General features: G+C 43.6%; 1 protein-coding gene across 1 annotated transcript in view; it reads left to right on the top strand.

Moving 5' to 3' along the window:
• Positions 1–16,038, top strand: part of LOC121569484 (SH3 and PX domain-containing protein 2A-like) — a 57,229-nt gene extending 41,191 nt beyond the window's left edge. The window contains exons 3-10 of the mRNA XM_041880514.2: positions 11,339–11,419; positions 11,689–11,761; positions 11,992–12,175; positions 12,400–12,587; positions 12,819–12,932; positions 14,577–14,694; positions 15,303–15,423; positions 15,478–16,038. Of these exons, the coding sequence (XP_041736448.2) occupies positions 11,339–11,419; positions 11,689–11,761; positions 11,992–12,175; positions 12,400–12,587; positions 12,819–12,932; positions 14,577–14,694; positions 15,303–15,423; positions 15,478–16,038 (1,440 nt within the window). The remainder of the gene's footprint in view (positions 1–11,338; positions 11,420–11,688; positions 11,762–11,991; positions 12,176–12,399; positions 12,588–12,818; positions 12,933–14,576; positions 14,695–15,302; positions 15,424–15,477) is intronic.
• The last annotated feature ends 4,005 nt before the right edge of the window (positions 16,039–20,043 follow it).

The following is a 20,043-nucleotide window of genomic DNA, read 5'->3' as shown; positions in this document are numbered from 1 at the left end:
GGCGTTTTGCCTTGAGAAATGCGAGGTGTCCCTGCCCACAAGCAGCGGACTGCGTCTAAGAAGGTTGGCACTCTGCAGTTATCCTGTGGTGCTTGCCGCTGGCATTGGCAGCTTCTCACAGGCCCGAAGGCCACTGAGAGAGACAAGTGGAGTCCCCATGGGCACTGAATACAGTAAGGGAAGGCTACGAACTCCAACTCCGATGCTGGCCACCGCTATAGTTTTGGTGCCTCAAATGTCTCAGGGTCTTCTAGTGTTGACGCCCTGGTTGACTGAATGTTTCCGAATTAGTTCAGATGAAGGAGTGTCAACCTACATCCAAACCCATCATTCTGACCAAGGGTTCTGCCTCGCGATGTCCATAGACTCTACTCTCATGATGGCAAAATCCTATCCTACCTCAACCGTTTCTGGCTCGGACGAGCCATGTCTGTGTTAGAGTGCCAACAGTTACTCAGCCTACTGACGATGGCTTCACTGTTGGTTCCGCTGGGCATTCTCCATCAGGCCACTCCAGCGACGGTTCAGCTCCCACGGCCAGCACCCAAAACAACACCGTCAACGGTTGATGATGAGTGCATGTTTGAGGATTCTATCGAAGTGGCTTTCCCGCTCCTTCCTGGTAAAGGGGGTGAGCCTGATCAGAGTCCACTGCAGAGAGCTGGTGTGAACTGAAGCCTCTCTGACGGGTTGAGGTGCTATGTTCAGAGGCAGCTAGCTGCTGGATCCCCCCCATGAAGTGGTCAACACATCAATGTGCTGGAGCTCAGGGTGGTTCGCCTAGCTCTTCAGAAGTTCCAGCCCTACCTGGTAGCACAGCATTTCCTGATCCAATGGCTCAGGAGCTCTTGACAACCTTTTCTTCAGGCTGGGGGGTCCAGATCCACACCGCCTCCAGCCTCTCATTAGTGGACCAGCCTTCAGGAGAATGTAGTGAACACGTTGCGGAACGCCGTGGTTTCTTTCACAAATGCATCATATCAAATGGGGTGGGGCATATTCTGTACCTGGTTTGAGAGTCATATGTGCAAACGGTTTTATGGTTTTCACTGCTTGATGCGGGCCAAGCGGCATCCATATTGAGAGTGTATTTAGCCGCTATCTCGTCATGACGACGGCCAAGAGAGACCCATGGCTGGCTACCCATTGCTCTCCAAATTTATGAAGGGAGTTTGACGTCTGTTTCCAGCAATGGCACAGTTCTGGGCCAGAGCCTATCGATACAAAGACTCTCACATTGGATTGTGGACATTATTACTACAGCATATCAGCTGGCCAGCCGGCCTCTTCCGTCTGCTGTATTGGCGCATTCTACTAGAGGAGTAGCTACATCGTGGGCACTGCTCCGAGGAGTTCCCCTCAATGACATTTGCGCCTCGGCCAGTTGGGCATCGTGTAGCACCTTTTTCTAGGAACTATCGAGTCGTTGTTGCCCCCACCAATGAGGTCAGAACGACTGTGCTGGGTGTTGCTTCCGCTTCCCTGAGTGGGGATGGAGGAACATAGCAACTATGACGGCCCTGAGCTCAGTCCAATGGGACTTGGCTCTCTGTCTGGCCCTTATCTAGTTCACAGATTAATCTGGTATTGTGAACCTTGGACCACACACCCACTCCACTGAATAGCAGGCTAGTGATTGCTTTGCAATGCTTGCAGTTAGCCACTGATTCCTTCCAAACCACTCATTGTTGAATTTGCGATTTCCAACTTGTTGTGTAATGTTTATGTCCAATGGCCGATGAGCACCAATACGTTTTATCTATAATTTCTCTTCATAATTTCTCTTCATGTGACAAGGATTGAAAAGGATTTGCCAGTAGATTGTCAACTTGATTCAAGATGATGACTGCTAGCTTGCTGGCTAAGATTTTGAAAGTATGATGTTGACATGATCAGTCCAATTAACGCTACGGTACATATAACGTGATTTGACATCATTTTATCTGTGGCCAATGACCTTGAGCCTTCTTGGATGGGCACTTCTAATGTAACTCTATGGCAGCACCCAAGGGGCTTGCATTTTCGAGCTCTCCCCTTAGATTTTTGCGGTGACGTAGTGTCCCCATGAGTGACAGAACACTGAGCCAATCATGGCACAACTAGAGAATATTACCAACCCCTACACTCCGTATATTCCACTGGCTGCCCCACCACCACAGAAAGCACTGAGCTAGGCTGAAACACCTGCATTTTGGAGCTGCCTTACTCAAGAAAGCAAAAAATCGACCATGTTTGTATGCGGCTCTGCCCCACCTGCCCTGAATGACGGGTCGCCACTGCTGTACAGCTTTACACTCTTCCCATCACCCATGCCACTCCCTTCTCCTTCGTTTCATTGGTTTGGTCATTGTCTGACACAGAGGAAATATTATATCGCTTTCACAGATCCACAAAAAGAACAGAATAAAGATGATCAAAGATTACAAAGGTTAAGTGGAGTGTTGAATCAGTTGACTCATAACACTATAATGTTAGTCAATATGAAGTTCCACCGCTTGGTACAATATTTCAATCACTTGGGTAAATTTATGAATGCACATTGTATTTTCCATTTTCCCTGCATGTTCTTCTTACTGACTAAATGTTAATTTAGTACAGGGCTGATTTTCCTGTTAGTCCCGCTCTCAAGTGTGGCTGCCTGGAGATGAGGTAAGGATCGTTCTACTTTTGATGATTCTACAGGATGTGAATGAAAATAAAAACATTCTGTAGAACCTGTGTCCGCATCCTCAACAGAAAGCATTTATGAGAATCATTGAGAGGTTTACAATAAAAGGCATTATTAATAAACCTGTTTGTTTCCTGTTTTGAGTCCAGGTGACTACTTCATGAAGCTGGTTGAGAGAATGCCAAGAGTGTGCAAAGCTGTCATTGTGACGAGGTGTGAAAGAAGGAGTCAGGCGCAGGAGGTAAAATACCATAGTCCAGAGTTTTGCCGTTTGCATAAATCAAACGCCCCAAGCGTCAAACGAAACTGTACAAGGGAAACCATCCACCTTGGCCATAACACGCTCTCACAACAAAACAATCACTCACAAAGACAAGGGGAACAGAGGGAACACTTATACACATTCTAATTAGGGGAATGAGCACCAGGTGTGTGTGATTGACAAGACATGACAAGTGGAGTGATGAGAATGGGATCGGCAGTAGCCAGTACTCCGGTGACAGCGAACGCCGAAACCTGCCCGAACCAGGAGGGGGGGCAGCCTCGGCGGAAGTCGTGACAGTACCCCCCCCTGACGCGCGGCTCCAGCAATGCGTCGACCCTGGCCTCGGGGATGGCCAGGAGGACGCGGAGCAGGGCGAGTCGGATGGCGACGGTGGAAATCCCTCAACAGGGAGGGATCGAGGATGTCCCGCCTTGGGACCCAGCAACGTTCCTCCGGACCGTACCCCTCCCACTCCACGAGATACTGAAGGCCACCCACCCGACGCCTCGAATCCAGGATGGAACGGACCGAGTACGCCGGGGCCCCCTCAATGTCCAGAGGAGGTGGAGGAACCTCCCGTACCTCAGACTCCTGGAGCGGACCAGCTACCACTGGCCTGAGGAGAGACACATGAAACGAGGGGTTAATACGGTAATCAGGGGGAAGTAACAACCTGTATGTCACCTCGTATATCTCACTGGTCATCCCCAAAGCCAACACCTCCTTTGGCCACCATTCCTTCCAGTTCTCTGCTGCCAATGACTGGAACGAACTGCAAAAATCTATGAAGCTGGAGACTCTTATCTCCCTCACTAACTTTAGGCGTCAGTTGTCAGAGCAGCTTACCGATCACTGCACCTGTACACAGCCATTCTGAAATTAGCCCATCCAACTACCTCATCCCCATATTGTTATTTATTTTGCTAATTTGCAACCCAGTATCTCTATTTGCACATCATCTTTTGCACATCTATGTTAATACGAAATTGTAACTATTTTGCACTATGGCCTATTTATTGCCTTACCTCCATAATTTACTACATTCGCACACACTGTATATATATTTTCTGTTGTATTTTTGACTTTATGCTTAATCTTGGCCAGGTCGCAGTTGTAAATGAGAACTTGTTCTCAACTGGCTTACCTGGTTAAATAAAGGTGAAAAAAAACAACAACAAAAAAAACCTGTGGGCTCAGCTTCCGACAGGGCAGGCGGAGGGACAGATTCCGGGTCGAGAGCCAGGTACGAACACCGGGGCCTCCCTGCGGTGGCGGTCAGTGTTGGCCTTCTGACGACGCACAACGCGCTGGAGGCGAACGTGGGCAGCGTCCCAAGTCTCCTCCTCGCGCCGAAACCAGTCATCCACCGCAGGAGCCTCGGTCTGGCTCTGGTGCCACGGTGCCAGGACCGGTTGGTAACCCAAAACACATTGGATGGGTGTTAGGTTAGTGGAGGAGTGGCGGAGAGAGTTCTGAGCATATTCTGCCCATGGCAGGAACACCGACCACTCCCCCGGCCGGTCCTGACAGTAGGTCCGCAGGAACCTACCCACATCTTGATTCACCCTTTCCACCTGCCCATTGCTCTCGGGGTGAAAACCAGAGGTCAAGCTGACCGAGACCCCCAGACGTTCCATGAACACCTTCCAGACTCTAGACGTGAACTGGGGACCTCGGTCGGACACTATATCCTCTGGTACCCCATAGTGCCGGAAGACGTGAGTAAACAGAGCCTCCGCAGTTTGTAGGGCCGTGGGGAGACCGGGCAGAGGAAGGAGGCGGCAGGACTTTGAAATGTGGTCCACAACGACCAGCATAGTGGTGTTACCTTGGGAGGGGGGAAGATCAGTGAGAAAATCAATACTCAGGTGAGACCATGGTCGTTGTGGAACTGGTAAAGGTTGTAGCTTACCCGCTGGGAGGTGCCTAGGTGCCTTACTCTGGGCGCACACTGAGCATGAGGAAACATACACCCTCACGTCCTTAGCCAAGGTAGGCCACCAGTACTTCTCAGTCAGGCAGCGCATTGTACGACCGATACCTGGATGACCAGAGGAGGGTGACGTGTGTGCCCAGTAGAGCAGACGATCACGGATAAGCGCAGGCACGTACTGCAGCCCAGCTGGACACTGCGGTGGAGATGTATCTGTGCGTAATGCCTGTGCTATATCTGCGTCCATTGCCCATACTACCGGCACCACAATGCATGACGACGGGAGTATGGGGGTGTTGTCTCTCCTCTGTGTCATACAGCCGAGACAGTGCGTCTGCCTTCACGTTCTTCGTACCCGGAATGTATGAGAGTGTGAAATCAAACCGGGTGAAGAAGACGGCCCACCTGGCCTTGCGAGGATTCAGCCTCCTCGCTGCCCGAATGTACTCAGGTTACGGTGGTCTGTCCAGACGAGGAAAGGGTGTTTCGCCCCTTCGAGACAATGTCTCCACACCGTCAAAGCTCGGACAACAGCCAACAGCTCCCTATCACCAACGCCGTAGTTCTGCTCTGCCGAGCTGAGCTTCTTAGAAAAGAAGGCACAGGGGCGGAGCTTGGGTGGCGTGCCCGAGCGTTGGGATAAGACAGCTCCTATCCCTACCTCGGACGCATCCACCTCCACTACGAACGGTAGTGATGGATCGGGGTGAGCCAGTACCGGGGCTGAGGTGAACAGACCCCGCAATCTACTGAATGCCAAATCAGCCTCAGCAGACCAGTGGAGCCGGGACGGCCCACCCTTCAACAAGGAGGTAATGGGAGCTGCGACCTTGCCAAAGCCCCGAATAAACCTTCGATAGTAGTTGGCAAAGCCAAGGAAGCGCTGCACCTCCTTTACCGTGGTTGGAGTCAGCCAATTACGCACGGCTGCAATGCGGTCTCCCTCCATTTCCACACCTGTGGTGGTAATGCGATATCCGAGGAAGGAGATTGACTGCTGGAAAAACTCACACTTCTCTGCCTTGGCATAAAGATCATTTTCCAGCAGTCAGACCAGTACTTTGCGAACCAGGGACACATGCTCGGCGCGCGTAGTGGAATACACCGGGATGTCATCGATGTAGACCACCACACCGCGACCAAGCATGTCCCGAAACATCTCGTTCACAAAGGACTGGAAAACGGATGGAGCATTCATCAAACCGTAGGGCATCACCAGGTATTCATAATGCCCCGAGGTTGTACTGCAGGCTGTTTTCCACTCATCCCCTTCCCGAATACGCACCAGGTTGTAGGCACTCCTGAGGTCTAATTTGGTGAAAAAGCGGGCCCCATGCATTGACTCAATCACTGAAGGAATGAGGGGAAGAGGATAACTAAATCGTACCGTCACATTATTTCAGTGGTCGATAATCACATTCTTCTTCACAAAGAAGAAACTCGAGGAGGCAGGTGAAGTGGAGGAACGTATATAACCCTGGCGCAGGGACTCTGTGACGTATATTTCCATAGCCTCCATTTCAGCCTGCGACAGGGGATACACATGACTCCTGGGAGGTACAGCGTCTACCCGAAGGTTTATCGCGCAATCCCCCTCCCGATGAGGTGGTCATTTAGTCGCTTGCATCTTGGAAAACGCGAGTGCCAGATCATGGTATTCGGGGGGAATGCGCACGGTGGGGGTACCGTCTGAACTTTCCACCGTGGTCGCACTAACGGAAACACCTAGACACCTACCCGGACACTCACGCGACCACCCCGTAAGGTGACAACGAACGCCAAAGCCTGCCCGAACCAGGAGAGGGGGCAGCCTCGGCGGAAAGCAAAGCAAAGGGTGGCTTTTTGAAGAATCTCAAATATGAAATAAATTTTGATTTGTTTAACACTTATTTGGTTACTACATTATTCCATATGTGTTATTTCAGAGTTTTGATACCTTCACTATTATTCTACAATGTAAAATATTGTAAAAAATAAAGAAAAACCTTTGAATGAGTAGGTGTGTCCAAACTTTTGACTGGTAGTGTACATATCAACACATTCACTGGAGACTAAGGAGTCACAAAGAGGCTATAAACATGTAGCGGTATTTCATATCAGGTTCCCAATACAATAATAGTCCCATGTAGCTCAGTTGGTAGAGCATGGCACTTGCAACGCCAGGTTTGTAGGTTCGTTTCCTACGGGGGGCCAGTATGAAAATCTATGCACTCACTAACTGTAAGTCACTCTTGATAAGAGCATCTGCTAAATGAGTAAAATGTAATAAGATTGAATAGATTTATAGTAAAATACAGTATTTATTATGTTACTACACAGTTTACAGCAAAAGTGGGTGACAAAGTATCTAACGCCAATTTCTTTAATCAAGAGTCAAAATGCATATAATATAATATATAATAATAATATAATATATGCCATTTAGCTGATGCTTTTATCCAAAGCGACTTACAGTCATGTGTGGTCCCGGGAATCGAACCCACTATCATGGTGTTGCAAGCGCCAGCCACATGCCTGATGCAGACAGCACCAAAGGCCTACAGAGTACCTCTTTAGTACTACCAGCCTCATTATCATGTTCTAAAACTAAGATGACAACAATGCTAGTATAGGCCATTTTTTTCTACTGCTGCAGATTGCCAACACTTTTTGATAGTAAACCCTCTACAACTGTAATATTCGCTAATATTCTGTATGGCCATGGATACATAGGCTATTGCAGATTTTTTCTAGGTGACAACAAGGAAAGGGAAGTGACCGACTCCAGTGACTCATCCCCAAACGAAAGCTAGGGTTTCACCGATGTGTTATTGGTATTTGAGAGTGGAATTATAGTCCACACATGCCTTTCTGACAGGTTGTCAGTCCCAGTGCCACGCCATATTCTGCTTCCTCATAAGCTATTGTCTGTTGTTGAGCAGAGATGCAGATGCTTGCATAGATAACGTGTCTGCTTGGAACTGTGCCCATATATTATTCACTGCCAATAACCAGTATATACATTATTTACTCAACTACATAGACCAGGAATAGATTTAGTCTATTTAAAAAATATCTATATACACTACCGTTCAAAAGTTTGGGGTCACTTAGAAATGTCATTGTTTTCGAAAGAAAATCAATTTTTATGTCCATTAAAATAACATCAAATTGATCAGAAATACAGTGTAGACATTGTTAATGTTGTAAATGGCTATTGTAGCTGGAAATGGCTGATTTTTAATGGAATATCTACATAGGCGTACAGAGGCCAATTATCTGCAACCATCAGTCCATCAGTCCTGTGTTCCAGTGGCACGTTGTCACGAATTCAGCCGAGGCTGCCCCTCCTCCTTGCTCGGGCAGGTTTCGGCGTTCATCGTCACCGGCTTACTAGCCACTACCGCTCCATTTATCATCACTCCATTTGTCTTGTCTTGTCAATCACACACACCTGGTACTCATTTCCTCATTAGTCTGTGTATGAGTGTTCCCTCTGCCCCCTTGTCCTTTGTGAGTGATTGTTCATTGTGAGAGTGAGTAGCTCGGTTGAGCTACTCTTTCCTTGTATGTAGCCAAGGTGGATTTTTCCCTTGTGCTAGTTTCGTTTTGACGCTTGCTGCGCTTTATTCATGTACACTGAATAAACTCTGGATTTCGGTGTTTTACCCCCTGCGCCTGACTCCGTCATTCACACCTCATCACACACGTTGTGTTTGCTAATCCAAGTTTATCATTTCAAAAGGCTAATTGATCATTAGAAAACCCTTTTGCAATTATATTAGCACAGCTGAAACTGTTGTGCTGATTAAAGAAGCAATAAAACTGGCCTTCTTGAGACTAGTTGAGTATCTGGAGCAGTCTGAGATAAATATAATTGCAAAAGGGTTTTCTAATGAGCAATTAGCCTTTTAAAATGATAAACTTGGATTAGCAAACACAATGTGCCATTGGAACACAGGACTGATGGTTGCTGATAATGGGCCTCTGTACACCTATGTAGATATCCCATTAAAAATCAGCCGTAACAATGTCTACACTGTATTTCTGATCAATTTGATGTTATTTTAATGGACAAAAAAATTGTGTTTCTTTCGAAAACAAGGACATTTCCAAGTGACCCCAAACTTTTGAATGGTAGTGTATATATATTATCACATTCATATAAATGAATACCATATTGCTTGCTGATACTTATTATGATGCAGTATTATTATTTAGTTATTTGATATTATGATAAGTTACCGTATGTCATCCAACTCATATGATATGACATGATAAGTTACGGTATGTCATCCAACTCATATGATATTATGATAAGTCATCCAGCTCATATGATAAGTTACCGTATGTCATATTATGATAACATTTTACATTTTAGTCATTTAGCAGACGCTCTTATCCAGTTAGTGAGTGCATACATTAATTTTTATTTTATTTTTCATACTGGCCCCCCATGGGAATCGAACCCACAATCCTGGCGTTGCAAACGCCATGCTCTACCAACTGAGCTACTTCCCTGCCGGCCAATTGTGCGCCACCCCATGGGTCTCCCGGTCACGGCCGGCTACGACAGAGCCTGGATTCGAACCAGGATCTCTAGTGGCACAGCTAGCACTGCGATGCATACCGTAACTTATCATAATATCATATCATATGAGTTGGATGACATACCATAACTTATGTGGCCTCCCAAGTGGCCACTTGGGAGGCCACATAAGTTATGGTATGTCATCCAACTCATATGATACGACATTATGATAAGTTACCGTTTGTCATCCAACTCATATGATATGATATTATGATAAGTTACGGTATGTCATCCAACTCATATGATATACGACATTATGATAAGTTACCGTATGTCATCCAACTCATATGATATGACATTATGATAAGTTACCGTATGTCATCCAACTCATATGATATGATATTATCATAAGTTACTGTATGTCATCCAACTCATATGATATAATATTATGATAAGTTACGATATGTCATCCAACTCATATGATATGATATTATGATAAATGATGGTATGTCATCCAACTCATATGATATTGTATGACCGGGTAAGACGAATAATACTTCCTCTAATTCTTATGATATTGTAGCCTACAATCACTATTCCATTCGCAATGTAATGTAACATATACTAAATGAAGGGATTCAAATGTACATTTCAAATGCAACAAATGGCGCTGAGGCCAGGTTGCATAGAGATTAGCTCACTACAACTGTATCACATCTAAATGCACAATATGCACAAATGGCGATAGGCTTTAGGTCGCCAGTACTGTTGTGCGCTGGATCGGCGCGTTTACATTGTGCTACTAAATGAAATGCCTAAAAGAAAACTGTAAAGTGTATAATAGCATCAATATATCACTACTATTTAACCTCAATGAGGTGCGTGCGTGCATGCATACAGTACGCATGTGTTTATCCTATAAAAGAGTGAGTAAATCTTCCCAGAAACAGCCATTAATCCCGCTCGTGCCCTGTGTCCAACCCAACGAGGCACATGTGACAGACCTTCAGACGCGCTCGAAACCCCTGCACCCATCAGATTCAACCCCCATATCACCACCCTCACTTTGAAGGGACACACCTGAGACTGTCTCCCTCCCATCTGGTCAGGACGGGGGAAATTAGAATCGGAGACAGGTGTGGAGTGAGTGCGTGTGTAGCAGGGGGATTTTTCATTAGGAGTCAGAGAAACCGAGCCAGGACCAGAGGTCTGTGGCAGCCAGGGGAAACAGAACGGTTTGGCCCAGTTAGAAAGGTGCAAATGGGCTCCGAAAACAACCGTAGATGGTGTCCATTAAATACATTAGGCCTACTCATGGAGAAGTCTGGTACTAGTAGATTATTAACCTCTGATGAGCCAGTTGAGTCATTTAAAACAAATTCGCATTGGACAATAACAACTGTGTGTGTGTGTGTGTGTGGATGGATGAATTGACCGATTTAAAAACAATCAATCGAAAGCAACAAGAAATGTATTCCCGTTAGCCCACAGCCGACAGCCAGGTAAAAAGCGCCACGGTGACGAAAAAGTATTCGCATAATTTGCTAAGTGTTTGAAATATTCGGCGCAACCCATATTGCACAGGCGGCTGCGGTGCCCACCGACTCCGCCTCTTCTCCTAAAGTATACATTGTACGCACCTAGCCGAGCAGATAGAGACCAAAGCAAGATACTTGAGAGACAGAGTAGATTATCAACTCAATATTAGGTGAATAAACTCAGACATGGGAGACCAGATGCACTATGCCACCAGTGCCCAGATTATTGGAATAATGTTTAGAGAGGCATCTCAAATCAAGGTAAACCACTATAGAAATTAATAAATGTTGTGTGTGTGTGTGTGTGTGTGTTATTCCATTTTTGTGTATACAAATTGATCCATTTAAACATTTTCCCTTATATTTGTGTCTGTTGAATTTTTACATAATATTTTAAAATAATGTAATTTCAAATATTCTACAGATGTTTCTGACCTCCATACTGTGGTCTGATGAGAGTGAAGTAATTGTCTACAGATCATTCCTGGAGTTTAAGGAGTTTCATGTAAGTTTTAAATTGAACCTGCACATCAATAACGGGGCAGCAGGTAGCCTAGCGGTTAAGAGTGTTGGGTCAGTAACCGTGAGGTTACTGGTTTGAATCTCTGAGCCGACAGGGTGAAAAATCTGTCAATGTGCCTTTGAGAAATGCACTTAACCCTAATCCTGTAAATCGCTCTGGATAAGAGTGTCTGCTAAATGACCCAAAAAAGACAATTAAGTGATTGATACATCTTTATCAAAAGATGTTATATCCCTCCTCTTTTTCAACAGAGACAATTGAAGAAGAGGTTTTCCCTTGGGAATCCTTTCCGCAAGAGAGACAGAGTGATTCCCAAATTCAGATGTAAGTCAACAACCTCACAGTCTCATCTTTACCTCACAATCTACCCCCAAACTATTTAAACTCTCCTTCATCACTCTCCTATCTCACCTCCTCATCACATTCATGTTGTTCTTCTTCCTACCTCAATGAAAAAGTGAAACCCCATCTATAAAAAAAAAAACGGAATACATTTTCCTTTCTTTCACTGCGAATACTGAGTGCAGACCTTACTAATTGTTGTCTTCTCTCAGCCACAGAGATGAGGAGAAAGTTCCAGGAGAAGTATTCTAGTTGGTCGATGCGTCAGATTAATTTACTGGAGAACTACTGCAGCGACCTGCTCAGGTGTGACACGTCTGTGACCTTCAGTTCAGAGGTCACTCAATTCTTCATGCCCAAAGACCACGACCTGCAGGCAGACTTCACCAAGAACAGGTAAACACATACAAATATTCCTTGTTTCAGCCTCTTTAAAAAAAGTAATTTCAGCCTTCTTATTTCACTACACTTATTATTAAATCATGGATCCACTTAATGGATGAGAGCATCTACTTACTAAATGGCAGCATTGTTTTAAGAGCACTCGGGCCTTCTCATAAAAACTTCAAGAAAATGTCCAGCAGGTATGTTACTGTCAGCGTTTGTCTCCTCTTTCACAGCATCATGATCCTGCCATTGAAGGAGGGGAACATGAGCAGGCAGCGTCTGAGCATGGGCAATGGGACACACCCCTTTGTGAGCCAGTCTTACCGCTGTGTGGGGCCCTACGACACCAAAGACACTAAGAACAGGCCCTTTAAAGTGGCCTTGGATGAGAGGCTGGACGTGCTCATCAAAGACCAGGCAGGTTAGAGTCCTCTTTAATATAGTTGACTTTTATTTACCTGTATTTAAACGTAGTTTAGCCCACATTTAATTTCTCCCTCCACTGTTAACCTGGGATAGGCTCCACTTTCAAGCTTTGTGTGGAGAAGCATGGAAGTCAAGACTAGTCTAATTAAGAGAAATTAATATGATAATAGATAAATTCCTCCTCCTCTTACACTTCTTCTGTCTCGGTCTGTGTGTGTTCATTCAGGCTGGTGGCTGGTGGAGAACGAGGATAAACAGTTGGCCTGGTTCCCTGCTCCCTACCTGGAGATGTGTGAGACAGAGGAGGATGGAGATGAATTGGATGGAATTCCCTTGGGGGGTGAGATACGTTTTACTGTATATTTATGCATATCCTGTCCACAGTCCAAACTTAATCACAGTAAATGTTGTGAGTTTGATTAATATACTAGGCCTACTGTGGATTGCACCTACAATGGATTGCAGTTAGAGCATGGATAAACCATTCCAAAAATCCTGTTTTGAAGTTAGAATGTTCCACAGCCATCCAAACACCAGGGGGCAGTCCTCAGCTAGATAAATCACGCTCATTCCAACAAAGTAGAGAATATTAGACTGAGATTGTATTACAGATTACAAGATTGCATTACAAGGTTTTCTGTCATGGTTTTGAGATTTGTCAAGATCCACTATCTACAGTGCCTTCAGAAAATAGTCACACCCCTTGACTTAGTTCACATTTTGTTGAGTTACAGCCTGAATTCAAAATGTATTAAATATATATTTTGTCTCACCCAGTTACACACAATACCCCATACTGACAAAGTGAAAACATATTTTTAGAAATGTTTGCACATTTATTGAAAATGAAATACAGAAATATCTAATTTACATAAGTATTCACACCCCTGAGACAATACTTTGTAGAAGCATCTTTGGTGGTGATTACAGCTGTGAGTCTTTCTGGGTAAGTCTCTATGAGCTTTCCACTTTTATTCTGAAAAACTCCCCAGTCCTTAAAGATTAAAAGCATACCCATAGTATAATGCAGCTGCCTTGAAAATATGGAGAGTGGTACTCAGTAATGTGTTGTATTGGATTTTCCCCAAACATAACACTTTGTATTCAGAACAAAAAGTTAATTTCTTTGCTACATTTTTTGCAGCATTACTTTAGTGCCTTGTTGCCAACAGGATGCATGTTTTGGAATATTTTTATTGTGTACAGGCTTCCTTCTTTTCACTCAATTAGGTTAGTATTGTGGAGTAACTACAATGTTGTTGATCTATCCTCAGTTTTTTCCTATCACGACCAATAAACTCTGTAACTGTTTTAAAGTCACGGTTGGCCTCATGGTGAAATCCCTCCGGCACCTGCGTTAGGAATGACGCCTGTATCTTTGTAGTGACTGGGTATATTGATACACCATCCAAAGTGTAATTACTAACTTCAGCATGCTCAAAGGGATATTCAATGTCTGCTTTTTTTTTATTTCTACCAATAGGTGCCCTTGTTTCCGAGGCATTGGAAAACCTCCCTGGTCTTTGTTGTTGAATCTGTGTTTGAAATTCACTGTTCGACTGAGGGATCTTACAGATAATTGTATGTGTGGAGTACAGAGATGAGGTAGTCATTCAGTGAGTCCATGCAACTTATTATGTGACTTGTTAAGCACATTTTTACTCCTGAAATTATTTAGGATTGCCATAACAAAGGGGTTGAATAATTATTGATTCAAGACATTTCAGCTTTTCATTTGTAATTAATTTGTAAACATTTCAAATTCCACTTTGACATTATGGGGTATTGTGTGTAGATCAGTGACACAACATCTCAGTTGAATCCATTTTAAATGCAGGCTGTAACACAACAACATGTGGGAAAAGTCAAGGGGTGTGAATACTTCTGAAGGTTCTGTATACATTCCCAGAAGAACTACTGCTGATGGTATTGTAGAAAGGAATCTCTGTTGTTGTTTTAATCCACTTCCTGGTTTGTCCCTCAGGAACTCTCTTCTGCGCTGTGAAGAGTTACTCCACTAAGAATCATGACGAGGTGCCTGTTCCTATTGGCTCTGTGGTAGAGGTGCTGAGGAAATCAAACGACGGATGGTGGCTCATCAGGTATGTCAACATGTAACTATCTGTCTGAATGTCTGTCTGCCTCTCAGAATGCTATACAGACAAAGCAATCAAAACTGATTTTTTTTGGTCAGGTCTGCGATACAAGACAATACAACCAATGTACAACCTCTCATTGTCTTGGCTAAAACCAGGCAGCAGGAATGTGGGAGGAATTGTTGAATGCGTTGTCAAATCAAATCAAATCAAATCAAATTTTATTGGTCACATGCGCCGAATACAACAGGTGCAGACATCACAGTGAAATGCTTACTTACAGCCCTTAACCAACAGTTACTCCAAACATGTGATTATAGTTTGATTTGATTTGACTATGTGAACAGGGAGCACCTAATTAGCTGGCAACCAAAAGTTAATACCTGAAATAAAATGACATAAGTAAGGCGATCCTGCGGTTTTCATACATTTATTTGTTAACAAACAACAGCCAGTAGAAAACCTGTTCCCTTTGACAAATGATGATTGATGGTGACTAACGGCACCACTTTGACATTCTGTCAAGCAAAGACATGAAAGTCATCACCTGAAGATGTCCTGTAAAAAACAACAACTCTTTGAGCCCTGAGTGATGTAACTCTTTTCCCCTCCAGGTATAATGGCAGGACAGGCTATGTCCCCTCCATGTACCTGCAGCCTTACAACAACCCATGTGCTGGCTTCCTCACCCTGCAGAGGAAGCTGCACAGCTCCTCTCTCAATCTGGCAACCCACATGAACAGCTCTACTCTCAACCTGGCATCCAGTGGGAGCAGCCAATCTGGCAACCGCTACCCAGCCACCTTGTATGAGGAGACAGAGCTGCAGGAGCACACGACCCAGCCCAGGGGTGATCCGTATCGGGCCCCCCGTCTCCAAAAGACCCGCTCTCTGGAGCTCCTGTCTGAGACCCGTCCCGGCACGGCCGTCCCTCCATCCCAGAGAGAGAAAGAAGACCTGGAGTCAAACCTGGATCCGGCAATCCGCAAGAGCACCATCAGCGGGGCCAGGTCCTCCAACTCTGACTTCAGCTCGTCAGGCATTGAGTCTCTGGGCCGGAGTGTCGGGGGGCCTTCCACCAGTGAGGAGGAGCCCCAGAGCCCCCCACACAGCCCCAAGTCCTCACCCCAGCCAAGGGAGAGCAACAGTGGATGCAGCAGCCCAGATGAGAGCCTCTCCTCCAGCTCCAGGCCTGCGGCTGGGTCCTGTAAGATGCCCACCGCTGCCCCCAGGGTGCCCCCGCGACCCAGAGCCCAGGAGATCCTGACCCGATGTACCTCCATTACCTGCAAGGCTGCCCTGGCCTCCAGGGGGGAGTTCTCCCTGCAGGACCGCATCCAGACCGACTAGAAAGGTTGGCAGCAGTGGTAGGGGAAGTGGGAGATAGGGTTATGGGGAGCCGTGGGGAGTGGGGTTTTTGGGGTTAGGGTTAAACTAGTCTCTCACGGCCGACTTTACATGTAGCGCAATACTTTGAGTATGGCTCGCGAGACTAGGGTTACATTTGCATAAAAATGCCTATGCTGTATGCTACACTAACCATGATTCCATCCAATCATTTTTATGCGCGTAAAGTACCTGTCGAATAAAAAACTAATGACAGGCCTTTTCTCCATAATCAGAGTTAAAATGGGAAGGAAACACATTGTACTTCTGTTTTTTATTCAGTAAATTAAAAGACAATGTGCTTTTTATGTGTATTACGTCATTACGCAAAGCTTTTAATTAACAAGAAGCCAGATCCATAGAATCAATCAAAAGGTCAAACATTTTTTTGTGTTATTATAGTAGAATGTTCACTTAAATCTTTTGAGAAATTGATGGAAACCTAGCTAATGTTGAACTTTAAAATGTGCTGACATCTTTCTGATGCTATTTATAATTTATAAACCATTGCTATTTAATTATACTTATTTACATTTGCATGAAATGCTCATAGGTAGAAATGGATTGGCTACTGGTCTTAAACCTTTTAAAGCCACACTCCTTAATTTGTGCATACCCTCAAAGAGTAGGCCCCAAACAAAATAGCATTTCACATGCAAATAATACTTATTTTACTAGCCACTACTACTCCTATTACTACAGCTGAAACAAGCACATTAATGTTCACAAAATGTACCTTTTCTAGTTTGAGATAAAATTGTATAATATTTTTTCAATGGACCTTTCCTGTCTGTATGTTTTTAACATTTTCTTTATTTTCTTTTTATATTTAACCTTTATTTAACCAGGTAAGCCAGTTAAGAACAAGTTCTCATTTACAACTGCGACCTGGCCAAGATAAAGCAAAGCAGTGCGATAAAAACAACAACAACACAGAGTTACATATGGAATAAACAAAACATAAAGTCAAAAATAGAACAGAAAATATATATACAGTGTGTGCAAATGTAGCAAGTTATGGAGGTAAGGCAATAAATAGGCTATAGTGCAAAATAATTACAATTAGTATTAACACTGGAATGATAGATGTGCAAGAGATGATGTGCAAATAGAGATACTGGGGTGCAAATGAGCAAAATAAATAACAATATGGGGATGAGGTAGTTGGGTGGGCTAATTTCAGATGGGCTGTGTACAGGTGCAGTGATCGGTAAGGTGCTCTGACAATTGATGCTTAAAGTTAGTGAGGGAGATAAGATATTTTTTGCAATTCGTTCCAGTCATTGGCAGCAGAGAACTGGAAGGAATGGCGGCCAAAGGAGGTGTTGGCTTTGGGGATGACCAGTGAGATATACCTGCTGGAGCGCATACTACGGGTGGGTGTTGCTATGGTGACCAATGAGCTAAGATAAGGCGGGGATTTGCCTAGCAGTGATTTATAGATGGCCTGGAGCCAGTGGGTTTGGCGACGATTGTCTCTGAAAGCTATGGGATGACACAGGATAAAATATAGTAAGCTTGTATGATATAATTTGTATTAATTATGTTTTAATATTGTAGGATGATTTTCATTATGATGTTTAAATTGGGCATTTGTTTCAATGTTCTTTTTTAAATGTGTATAGTCTCATAAGTTTTAGTTCTACCCCTTTGGGGTTGACCAATGACTGGTTTGTTTGTTGTAGCCTACATATCATTCTCCTATTGGTGTCTGAAGTCACTGTTATTCCATACTGGAATTTTACTGTAACTATTTAGCATTACTGTCTGTATGCCTTATATGCATGTCTACCTAACATAGTGTGCAATAAACAATATCCTATACACTGAATTCAATGTATTCGTCTTCTCTCTTTCTAAGTCTTTTTCTACTGTGGTCATGTGTTTCTCTCCGTTTATGTTGTCCGCTCAGAATCTACTACCTCACAAGCAAACTGAACAGCTTCTTTAAAAAATCCCTCCAACACACACACACACCACCAGTTGCCTGCGAAGACATCACACCTGTGGTATTTAATGAAAGAACATAAGTGGAGGCAGATGACAAACACAAAAATGAAAAGAGGAGATGAAAAATACCTAAGAAAACACTAGAAGTGATTGAGGAGCTGAGATTATGATTCAAATGGTTCATTACACAGTTTTTCTTGTGCTCTTTTATCTTTCTAAATGAGTTAAATTCCATTCATTTCAAAGGCAATATGACTTAAACTGCAAAATGAATGAAGTGAAGAAAAAGCATTGTGTAAAAGCATACATAAGGATTGCCTTGACACTATTAGACGTTGTAATGTGAGACTTTAGATTTGCTTCTGATTGTGGTGAGAATAACATCATGTTATGTAACTTGGTTGCTTTTGTTCTCTAGCAGTCAGTTAGAAAGACCGATGAAAGAAAATTGCAAAATAAAGCTCTTGTCACTCTTTTAGCTCCTTGGCATGGACACTGTTAGATGATAAACTAGTTTCTCAAGTTGTTGCTGTTGGCAGGAATCTTTCTCTGCGTACGTCGAGAAAAGGCCTTCGTTAACATGACTCATGTTACAGTAAAATGGATTCACTTCTTATCACATCTTTAAAATAACTTAACCAAATCATATTCAATATCAATCTTTATGGACAATATATGTTTTACTTTTCAAAACAAGAAAAAGAAGAGAGCATTAATTAGTTAAATAATCCAGTTATTCTGATAGTTTCCCTCTGAGAAAAGGAATAGTGGACTCACAGTAGCAATCCATTCCTTATCACAACCAGATTAAACCAGCCTACTGCATCTAGATTAAATATGTAAATAAAACAATAAAGGAAACATATAAAAGAGAAGAATGTGGAGTTTCCAATTCATTACATGAATTGAAGTTCTCTGATTTCTTCTATAACTCTCACTATTGCTTCTGGACTTGTGCACGTGACATTCAAACTTGAAACTTGAAACTAAAACAAACCAACAGTGTACTTTTAGGAGTGGCATTTACAGTCAGTAACAAAGCGTTAATAGTGTTTTATCCAAACACAAGCGGGAAGAACACTGATAAACACGTAGACGCTGGGAAGAGCATCTGAACAGTCACATGGCACAGGGCCATTCTTGCTTACTACACACACGTGTTATTGGGAAAATTAGTTCATATTTCATGGAAAGTCAAAGCAAAGACAAGGGAATGTTCCTGACGGGAATTGTTTAGGGATCAATAATTTACTGGAGGGAATGTTTTTAAGGGAAGGTTAATAATGTGAGAAAGGTAATAAAGACTTTTATTAGGAGATTATTCAATTGACCTTTAACTCACTGGAAATACCGACTTTGCTGATATAAATAAAAACATTCTCATGTCTCCAATTTACTGGATGCCTGTAAAATTTTGCCAGTAAGTCAGATCAGTGCAATGTACCGCCACAAGTTGGCACCCATTCAATTAAGATTAAAGGAGGGAAACTTCAGAAATGTGACTCATAAAACAAGTCAATCATGTCAATCATCTCAATCCTCTCACTCAACAGGCCAGGTATCAGTAGATGCTCATCAGAAAGGCATCAGTACTTCTCACACTACCAACATTGCTGAGTAACAACTTCCCCTCGTCCAACCAGATCAGTGCATTGTCTTCCCAAGCATACATAGCAAGTTGGCACGTTTTCAAGATTCTCATCTCTGTCTCTGTCATTTATAACTAGTTTCTAGAAAACGAAACACATAGAGAAGCATCTGCATTACACGCAGTAAATCGTATCTATGCATTGTTAAGATAAAGATAATTACTCAATGGAAATGGAGGACCTGTAAGATAAAGCAAGATAGAGAGTTAATATTAACCCTGAGGAGAGTTGTTTCCTGAGAGGCTTGAGTAGTAGTATTTAGTAGTATCCCCAATTAGCTGCTGCAGAGGCTAATCTACCTGGGGTCCAAACAGGAATCAAAACACATCAAATAAAATACATAATGTACATTGCACTAATTTTACAATTG

The sequence above is a fragment of the Coregonus clupeaformis genome, chromosome 1 (genome assembly GCF_020615455.1).
Source record: "Coregonus clupeaformis isolate EN_2021a chromosome 1, ASM2061545v1, whole genome shotgun sequence".
Classification (NCBI taxonomy): Eukaryota; Metazoa; Chordata; class Actinopteri; order Salmoniformes; family Salmonidae; genus Coregonus; species Coregonus clupeaformis.
Note: the sequence above shows the minus strand (reverse complement) of the source record. Positions and strands in the feature narration are given on the sequence as shown.